This window comes from Opisthocomus hoazin, chromosome 15 (genome assembly GCF_030867145.1).
Source record: "Opisthocomus hoazin isolate bOpiHoa1 chromosome 15, bOpiHoa1.hap1, whole genome shotgun sequence".
Classification (NCBI taxonomy): Eukaryota; Metazoa; Chordata; class Aves; order Opisthocomiformes; family Opisthocomidae; genus Opisthocomus; species Opisthocomus hoazin.
In genome coordinates, this window is record NC_134428.1 from 13,882,610 (window position 1) to 13,892,310 (window position 9,701).

Sequence of the window (9,701 nt, forward strand, 5' to 3'; positions counted from 1 at the left end):
CCGGGCCCGGGGCGGGGGGTCCCGGGCCGGCATTTGTGCCGGGGGCTGCTGGGCCGTGTCCCGGCGAGTGCGGTGGGCTCGGGGGCTTTCCTCGACAGCTGGATTTCCTTCAGCCTTTCGAAAAGGAGCGGGGTGGTGGGAAGAGAGAGACCTGGGGGTGGGCAGAAGGGACAGCGCGGGGGCTGCCAGCCTCGCAGGGACTCCTGCGCCCACCGCTGACTTCTCTCTTCCTTCCTTCCTTTCTTCCTTTCTTTCCATGTCTTGAAAGATTGCAGCGAGCGCGAGCAGCACGGTTCTTTGTCATCCCCCGAGAATGCTTCAGAACCCAAGGGCTTGTTCCCCTGCCAGCGTCCTCCGTTAGCCCGAAGCAGCCGCTGAAATCCGTGTCTGTGCAGCTGGGGCAGACCAGCAAGACTTGGCCGTAGCCATGGCAGAGCGCCGCAGAGTATCGTTCACCACTCTCCAGGGTCCAGCAAGGAGCAGCTTCGTGAAGAGTCTGGGGAAGGACGAGCGAGAGCAGCCCGAGGACTCTGAACTGGCTGCCAAAACTGTTGGGTTCACACTCCCTCTCTTTGCGTGATGGACGACGAGCGCTATCCAGAATTTTTCTATCCAGATCTTCTGGAGAGTTGTCAAGGGGGAAAAGATGGTGGCTCCTCAGGAGACAAGGTAAGTGTCCTCGTGGTTGTATGTGTGGGGCTTTGGTGGCAGCGTGACAGGATTGATTCTGATGGCTTTGTCTCTCCAATTTCTGAAGGAGAAAGACCCTGGTGAGCCCTTCAGTTGTGACAAAAAGGAAACGCATGAAGCGGAGGCTCTTGCGAGGCAGTTTGAAGAAAAATACGTACGTAGTTCTTCTTTCTGTTCTGGTATCCCTTGGAATGGGCAGCGCTGTTCAGCTCTTGGGCAGTTAATGGTGGTTTGGTTCTGCTGCTGCTAGGAGCAGCAAAGATGTCACCCTCTTGTCTGTACTGCAGCCAATGTCAGTGTCCTGTATCGGGGCTCTGCCCGGGGTAGCGGGGAAAGAAAGATGCACACAGTGTCAATCTCTTATTGTTTAGGGTGGCAAGAGGCGCAGAAAGGACTTGATTGATATGGGCTATGGCTGCGACGAATCCGACTCCTTGATCGATAATTCTGAAGCAGTGAGTACCGGGGCAGGAGTGAGGGTGGTACAGGCAGCTGCCTGGGGGGGCTGAGCTGGCACCTGGGGAGAAGCTGAACTGGGTGCAAGTCAAGGAGTGTGCCCGGGCTGGGGAGCGAGAGCTCCTGGGGCAGCCGCACGGGATGAGGATGCTGGTGAGCAGGCGTGTCCACAGCCGCGTCTGCTCTTGGGGGAGCACCAGTCCCGCTCCGTTCTCCAGGCAGCTCAGCTGCAGAGTGAAGTGACAAAGCTGCCAGCGCCAATGGACTGTTCTCTGCCATTTCCAGTACGATGAGCTGGTTCCGGCTTCTCTGACTACCAAGTATGGAGGGTTCTACATCAACTCAGGAACACTGCAGTTTCGGCAGGCATCAGAATCTGAAGATGACTATGTTAAAGAGAAAAAGAAGAAGTGTCCCAAGGTTAGCAAGCCAGCTTTCTCAATTATTTCCTCTGTTAGAGCTGGGAGGGTTTGCCACATGAAAAGCGCGTTGACGTTGGAAGCGGAGAGAGGTTTGTGGACAGAACAGGGACGAGCCCTTCAAATGCCATTTGATGGTAAAATGAAGCGTGTCTGGCATGGACAAGGCCCTGGTGGGGCTGCCTGGTTCCTAGAGTAGAGGTGGCAGCAGCCGCTTGTCACCCTGATTGGTCGCTTAGCATTATGGGGATGCTGAGCCATGTTGGAGGGCTCTTCTCGTTCTCATCGGAGGCGTGCTGGAGACTCTGCTGGGAAACTAGTGCTCCTCTTCAGTGGCAATGTCTGTTGGAGACAGCCCCCTGTCCATAATGCCGAAGCGAGGCGGCTCAAAGGGGCGACAGCAGGAGCACTTGGCGTCCCTTCACCTTTACCCATGGGATCGTCTCGAGTGTAAAAGCCAGGTGCGCTGTGCAGTGTTGAAGACAGCGCATGCCAGAGCTGTGGTGATAGATGGGTGGGGTTTGGGTTAAGGTGTCCAGTGGGGAAGGAGCTGTTCTCAGATGTTCGGGAGAGTGCCCAAAGTGATTCTGGGGTGCAGGTCCTATTCCATGGGCAGGAGACACTTTGACTGTGACTTGGTTTTAACCCTCTTCAGAAGCCGAGGTTGAGAGATGGAGCTGAAAAACTAAAGAAGAAGAAGAGGAAGAGGAAAGCTGCTGCTAACAACAACAAGCTTCCAAAAGCTGGGTAAGGAGCGGGAGGGAATGCTTGCTGCTCGACCCCTTGCTTCAGGGTTGCAGGTGGCATTTGTTACGCTGCAGTAGGACCAGATGCAGCAGGGGATGGCTCACGTGCGTGCTGCATAAACAGCAGCAGGTAAACCCCCGCTGCTTCCAAAGTGAGAGCAAAAAGGCAGCTGACGGTGAGGGAAGGAGCCCAGCACCTCAGCAAGAGCGTCCGAGCCAAGAGGGGCACAGCAGGCTGCAATGTTGGTGTTTTTTGGAGCTCTGTTGAGGCACCAGCGGTGGGAACAGACGTTGGAGAGCCTGAAGAGAAGGAAAAGGAACTTGCTCTCCTGGCTTTACCGGGCAAAGACCGTCAAGCTGCCGTCATGCTGACTCTCTCTTGCTTCCATTCCTCTGTGCTAGTAGTTTGTGCATTTCCAAATCTCCCTTGCTGGAATAATGCACGTAGCTAAGAGCGTAACTCGGTGGAGACGGTTCAAGCTCAGTGACCTCTCTGCACTGAGGAAGGACTTGTACGTCAACGTGAGTCTTGCGCTGCGGCAGCCCTGTTCCGCGTGTGCGTGGTTGCCCAGGTGATGAAGCTGTTGTGTGAGTCTTTCCGCTTCCCCTCAGTTTCAGGTTGCCGAGCTGCAAAGGGTTTTCCCTTGGGACCCTCAGAGTAGTGGGCCATGGATGGAGAGACGGTTGCTGTGGGGAGGGCAGCTACCCTCGAGACCTTCAAAATGGAAGCCATGGCTCAAATCAGTTGTGCAGTGGAGTGGAGAGGCACAGAGTGTGCAGCAGAGCAGTGTGGCGTATCCCCCAGTCCCCCTGGCTTCCAGCAGACGGGTATAGTTTCCTCTGCTCCAGCAGAATCTGCTGTAGGGCAGTTCCGTTAAGCATCGCCAAAGTGTCCATCATGCCCCAGCAGTTGTTCCATGGGCAACAGGGAGCAGCTGTGACCCAGGAGCCGTGGGACAAGGTCGTTCAGAAAGCATAGTGGGTTAGAGCAAAGGAACCTTAAAATGTAAAGTTGGGTAATGGAAGGCCTGATAGAGAAGTTCCTAAGAAAAAAGAGAGCGGTAACTGAATGAAAATGCCTTGTGTTGTTTAGGACATCTGGTACCAGGTGAAGTGTCAGGACTTCGGTCTTACCCTGAACTCTCAGGTATGACCTTAGGCTCATAGAATATCTCCAGCTGGATGGTGCCCATAAGGATCACGGAGCCCAACTCCCTGCTCCTGGCAGGACAACCTACCACTAAAGCCTATGACTAAGAGCATGGTCCAGACGCTGCTTGGCCTCTGATGGGCTTGGTGCCGTGACCTGGGGAGCCCATTCCAGTGACCGCCTGCCCTCTCAGTGAAGAACCTTTTCCTAATGTCCAGTCTGCGCGTCCCCTGATGCGGCTTCACTCCGTTGCCTCGTGTCCTATCGCTGGTCACCAGAGAGAGGAGATCAGCCCCTCCCCCTGTGCTGCCCCTCCTTGGGGAAGGTGTAGACTGCGATGAGGTCACCCCTCAGCCGCCTCTTCTCCAAGCGGAACAAGCAGCAGGACCTTAAGAAGAGGCAATAGAATATTTTTCCTGGTGTCACTGGTTAAGGGCCTAAGACTTTCCAGGGAACTGGTGCCTGTGACTGCAGTGAAGTGGGATGAAGGTATCCTCGTCTCTTTGCCTTCATCTGGTATTCATTTCAGTTCCCTTTCCTCCTCCATACTTTGTTTACAGCTTCACGGTGTTCAGAGCAAGGAAGAAGAAGAAGTGTTCCGGCCCTGCTGGTGTCAAGGAGATGCTGAAGAAGCTTCAGGAGAAGGATGCTCTGAAGAAAACAGATGAAGAGCAGAAAGCGTCGACTTTTTTTCTTAAAAGTAGATTAAAAGGCGTTGTTTGGCATGAAGGGGTTGAGTCTGTTGATTCTAAAATCCAAAGCAGCGTCCTGTAGTGTGTCTTGCACTTTGTCCCTCTCTGCCTGTCTCCAGCTCCCCAGGTTGCATGCGAGGTGCATTGGTGTTGCTTAGAGAGCCCCCGGCAGGTCCCTGGTCAACGCTGTGTTTGTGTTGTTCTTCAGCATAGAGCTGCAGACGCGAGAGCTGAATAGCCAGATCCGGTCGGGGGTGTATGCCCACCTGGCTGCTTTCTTCCCGTGCAGTAAGGATGCTCTGCTCAAGCGTGCCCGTAAGCTTTATCTCTACGAGCAGGTGAGCGCATTTGGCAGCACAGCCCTGCCTCGTGTGCATGTTCCCTCTGGTCCCCAGAGCACAGCTGTGGTCTGCCTACTGTGGTGGTGTCCTCCCCTGAGCATGGTTCAGGCCCCACAGCTGGTGGGGTGGATTCAGGACTGGCCAGGTCTTGACCTGCCAGATCTGGGTGTCTGGGCTGGAAGACGGCACGCGGACCTGCAGTCTGTTGTGTGATTGCTCTAGGGTGGCCGATTGAAGGAACCTCTGCAGAAGCTAAAGGAAGCCATCGGAAGGGCCATGCCAGAGCAGATGGCCAAGTACCAGGAGGAATGCCAAGCCCATACTCAGGCCAAGTTTTCTAGGTAAGCTCCTCGTTTGCTCGTGACGCCTCTGTAGTTCTTCTCAGCGAGGTCCCTGGGACTTGTAGGCTGCCCTCATGAAGGGCAGGCGAACTGTGAGAGAAGGTGCTTAGTCCTACCCCTGCTGAAAGCATGGCGAGCTTCCAGGTTAGATCAGAGTGCTCGTGGCCTTGTCCTGTGGAGTTTTGGAAATCTCCAGGGCTGGGGGTTACCACAGCATCTCTGTGGCTTGTGTTGGCCAAAATGGGAACTGGGTAATGCTGACAGCTTAGGACTGATCCTCTGAAATGGCTGAAAGAAAGATGAATAAAACCCCCGACAGGCCTTCAAAACCAATGTGCGCTTGTACTTTGGCTTGGGGATGGCTCCCTGAGGGCCTTTGCCCATCCTTGTCCCCTCTGTGCTTCCTGAACAGATTTCAGCTCTCTGTGGGACGACCTGAGTAAGTCGATGGCCACCCTGCTGACCTGCAACAACTGCAAGGTGAGCTTCCACGTGGAGTACAGCTGCGGCACCGCTGCCATCTGTGGGAACAAAGAGCTGGCAGATGGGCAGCACTTCTGGGAGATCCAGATGACCTCCCGGCACAGACATGGTACGTGGGGCAGGGTCGCTTACGGGCACGCAGAACTGTCCAGTGTTCTTTGAACAGGACAGCAAGCTTCTCCAGCAGTTCAGCTGGGCCTCCTCCCTTAGGAACGGAGATTGGAGCTGGGAGCCTTCAGCTCCAGTGTGGGGCCTCTGACTGGGCTTCACCAAGGGCTTCTGGGTGTTTTGCCCTGTGCCGAGAAAAGGAGGGGAGAGCCAGAGGTGGAGTCTGGATTGTGCTTTGGTGTTTGAAAAGACGCTAAGCTTGTGGTGTTGTCCCTGGCCTTGCGTCCCAGATGGTGGGAATCGGGACGTCGGATGTGAATCTGGACAAGTACCGCCACACCTTCTGCAGCTTGCTGGGCAAGGACGAGGACAGCTGGGGACTCTCCTACACAGGTAACGCAGGCAGGGCAGGGGGCAGGGGGCAGGGGGGCTGGAAGGGCAGCAGTGGACAGAAGTGTTGTCCTAAGGGGTTGAGAATGAAGCAGTCTGGATGGGACTGAGGCCAAAAAGGCCACCAGACCTGTGAGTGCCCTTGCTAACGACAACCTGAGCGGCTGCCGGCAGCTTGCATCTCTCAGAGCCTCTCACCTCCCTTTCTCGGGAGCTAGGTGACCTGTGTTGTTTAAGAGATTGTGATCTCCAAAGGCTGTTTTACAAGGGTTTTCCAAGAGCTCTGTATTGAACAGGCTCAGGCAAGCTGGGGGGAGTGAGATCACCTTGTGAAAACTAATGTGAAAGCCCCTTGATGCTGTCCCCTGGCAGGGCTTGCAGCCATGAAGCTGCAGAACAAGAGGTTTGAACCCACGGTGTGCTCGACGGCGGCCAAGAGCAGCATGAAGGTGATCCTCACCTGCGCCAGCTGCACCTCCCTGCAGTGTCTCTGCTGTTACCACCTGCACCAGCTCCTGCCTGACTACGTGGACACGCTGGAGATGCCGCCATTGCCAGCGGGACTCAAGCAGGTGCTGCACAACAGCCTGGGGGTTGTTAAGGGAGAAGCTGCTGTGCGAGCAGTCACACACCGTTCAAGGAGTTGCACCCACACCGCCCAAGACTTCCTTTAAGAATGCCTTCACTGCCCTGCTGTGTCTGCTTTTCTCATGGGGAAAGCTTCTATCCAACCCCATAACTGATCGACTATGACTAATAAATGTTTGTATCCGCTGGTGGATGTCATATCTGCATAATCTCTGTAACCGCCGGAAAGGGAAGGAGGCCCACGGTCGTTGCCCTAACTCTGAGCTTGGCTTGGTACTTGATAACGGGTGGCGGGTTGCACAGGTGCTGGTGATGCTTTTTGCGGCAGCAGAAATTCCTGGTGCGGACCATACCTTTTGTACCTGGTTAGCCACCGCCTCTGCTCCTCTGTGAGCTTTGTCATGAAACCACCTGGTTGCGGTAATTAAATATTTCGTTGGCAAAGTCACCTTTCTTCCAATTGTCCCTATTCTGCTGTCGTCTCGTTTTGCTTCCCACTTCTCCCCTTGTTTCTTCTCTTCTGCTGAGGAGACTTTTTCATACATGGATTTAGGGTTTGTTACTGATGCTGCCCCTCCTCTTCATCAGGCGATGCTAACAACGTCGCAGGTTCAGGGTTTGTAGAGTCTGGGAATCCTAGGGCCAGAGCTGATGCTAATGCTGCCTTTATTGCCTTGAAAGCCTGTTCCCTTTCTGGTCCCCCTGTAATCAGCCTCCATTAAAAGTGTGGTCAGTTTGGAGCCTCCGTTAAAGCTGTGGTCAGTTCTCCTAAACCTGGGATTCATGGTCGACAGAACCCGACTGTTGACAAGAATCTTCGCATCGGTTTCTTTGTGGTAGGGCGTGGGAGTTTAATTATGGTTTCTCTTCTTTTAAGGTCTAATTCTTGCTGGCCTGCTTTTAGGATAAATCCTACATATTTAACCTTTTTCTGATGCAGCTGAAGCTTGGATGGAGATGCACAATGTCCCTTTTTTGTACGAGTGCTGATTCTCCCAGCAATTTTACACCATTTAAATAATTTCTTAATATCTGCAAATATATTGTAGGGGAACCCGCAAACCCTTGGGGGAGACGCATCCAAGTCCTCTGCTGCTCTTTCCTCAAAAAAAACAAGCAACAACTGACTTTTTTTTTCCCCCTGATCTGTTGGGATGCTAAAAAAACCCCAAACTGTGGTAAGATCAATCACGGTAAAGTATTTTGCCCAGTGTGGTATTTGTAAAAGAATAGTCGAGGGGTCTGCTACTACAGGATGGGGGACTTCCACAAGTCAGTTAATTGCTCACAGATCTTGCACAAACTGGTATTCCAGGTCTCCATCCTCATCTTTTTTTTTTTTTTCTCTTTAATGGGAATATTGAGGTATTATAGGGTGACATGCATGGTGTCAGGATTCCTTGAGCCAGGTATCCATCGTCTGTTTCTAGGTACTCTTTTCCGCTTCTTGCGGGATAGGATATTGTTTGATTGCTGGCAGTGGCCCTCTCTGTTTTCACGTTTACCGGTTGTGCTGAAACCAACCCCCCCACATCAGTGCTTGTTTCATGCCATCATTTTTTCGGGACGCATTCTTATACCTCCAGCACTTGTGCTTCAGTTTTGGATTCGGCTCTAATTATGCCTGTTCCCATTATTATTAGATTTATACTCTCTGGGGTTAGGTGTATCTCTGCATCTAGGGCCTGGAAGAGATCTCTCCCCAGCAAACAGGCTGGGGAGTCTTCTGTCAACACAAACCTTCCCCAGCTGCTCTTGTTCCCTATGGCACCAACAAAGGTCTACTTCACCTTCTTTCCCTTGCCCCCACCCTCCAGCTTCCCCTCCTGTGACCCCATGTATTGACACTATAGCTGCTGACCTAGACCCCTTTGGAACACCCTTTCAAAGGGATAATGCAGCTCCTGTATCTACCAAAAACTCAACTTCCCAACCTCCCACCTTTCCGTTAACGTGTCTCTTTTGGTCTAATTGAGTTCTTAAGAATTTCCAGGTCCTCAAGCCCTCCCTGTGATTCACAGGGACCCCTTCTTCCACTCATTGTGACTGTATATCCTCCCCAGTTAATTCTTCCTGATGCTGATTCTCTTCTCTTGCCCTTTCCTGCGGCCAGAGAGGGCATTCCCACTGCATGTGCCCTATCCTCCCACAATAACAGCACTCTCTCCATTACATTCCATCATTCCTTCCCATCCCTCTTGTCCCTTGCTGCCACCTGGTTCCTGCTCCCGGTCTCTAATCCCCTCTGCTTCTGTCTTCCACTTGCAAATTCCTTGCTAATGCCCTCTCTTCTCCCCTCTGCTTCTGTCTCTCACTTGCAAATTTCTTACTAACACCTCAGCCATCAGGCTTACCTCTTGTTCTTTCGCTTTTCTTTCTCTTTAACCTGCTCAGCTTTCTGTCTCTCCTCACGCCCATCAGATACAAATACAGCAATACTCCAGATTTGCTGAAGATTCTCCCCTTGCCACCCGGGCACAAGATCCTTAAAATATTTCCATATATCCGGGGCTGCCCGGCCCACAAAAACACTCCTCGCAAGCGCATCCCGCCTGACAAGCCAGTCCATTGCCACCATCGCTGTAATTCCAGGCTGGGTCATTTGCTGGCCGAGGGGTTCGTCCTACCCCTGCCTCTCGTGCCGATTCGGCATCCTTTGGCATGGTCTCCTCTCTTTCTCCATGGCAGGAAAAGTCCCCTTAATGGTACTGGAGCATCTCTCCAACTGGGATTATATCCCGTACACACATCTGGGAACAGCTGGGCGCACCTCTCTCTTGGCTACTTCCCCCACCCCGTCGGCACCAAGTCACTCGGTTTCCAGGGCTGGTCCCGGGAACAGGTTCGTACTGGTGGGGTCTCCGCGGGGGCCCCGGCTGCAGAGCAGCGGGGTTAGGAACGGCAGTCACAGTCATGGGGAAGGGGCCAGTAGGTGGAGGGTGAACGGGAGGAGGAGCAGAAGGCGCAGACGACAGACAGGGTAGGGCTGAGCTGCTCACAGGAGTCTCTGGTGCGGTACCTTCTGCTGCTGCTGTTATTGCCCCCTTTTTCAACCTTTGTCCTGGATGTCCTCTTTCCCCATACCATGCCTGCCGTACGTACCAGTAGCCCGTCTGGTATGGGTACCTATCCTCCAGACCATGTCTCACAGACATTAATTTGAGTGGCTCCAATGTTCCCAGGTTGGCCCTCGCTGCAGAGAGCTCCCTTCTGCCATTTTTGTAATAAACGGCCGGTCATCTTGGCATCATTTAATTGCGTGCCTCTTTTAAATTTTTTAATAATTCCGCTGTACTG

General features: G+C 53.3%; 1 protein-coding gene across 1 annotated transcript; it reads left to right on the plus strand.

The window, feature by feature from the left end:
- Positions 1-274: 274 nt before the first annotated feature.
- On the plus strand, positions 275-6,587 carry LOC142363287 (ubinuclein-1-like). The gene is made up of 10 exons (XM_075436794.1): positions 275-669; positions 758-844; positions 1,062-1,145; positions 1,432-1,566; positions 2,221-2,312; positions 4,362-4,491; positions 4,717-4,835; positions 5,248-5,427; positions 5,529-5,819; positions 6,189-6,587. The coding sequence occupies exons 1-8, from the start codon at positions 580-582 to the stop codon at positions 5,276-5,278; spliced, it is 768 nt and encodes a 255-aa protein (XP_075292909.1). The 5' UTR covers positions 275-579; the 3' UTR covers positions 5,279-5,427; positions 5,529-5,819; positions 6,189-6,587.
- Positions 6,588-9,701: the final 3,114 nt, after the last annotated feature.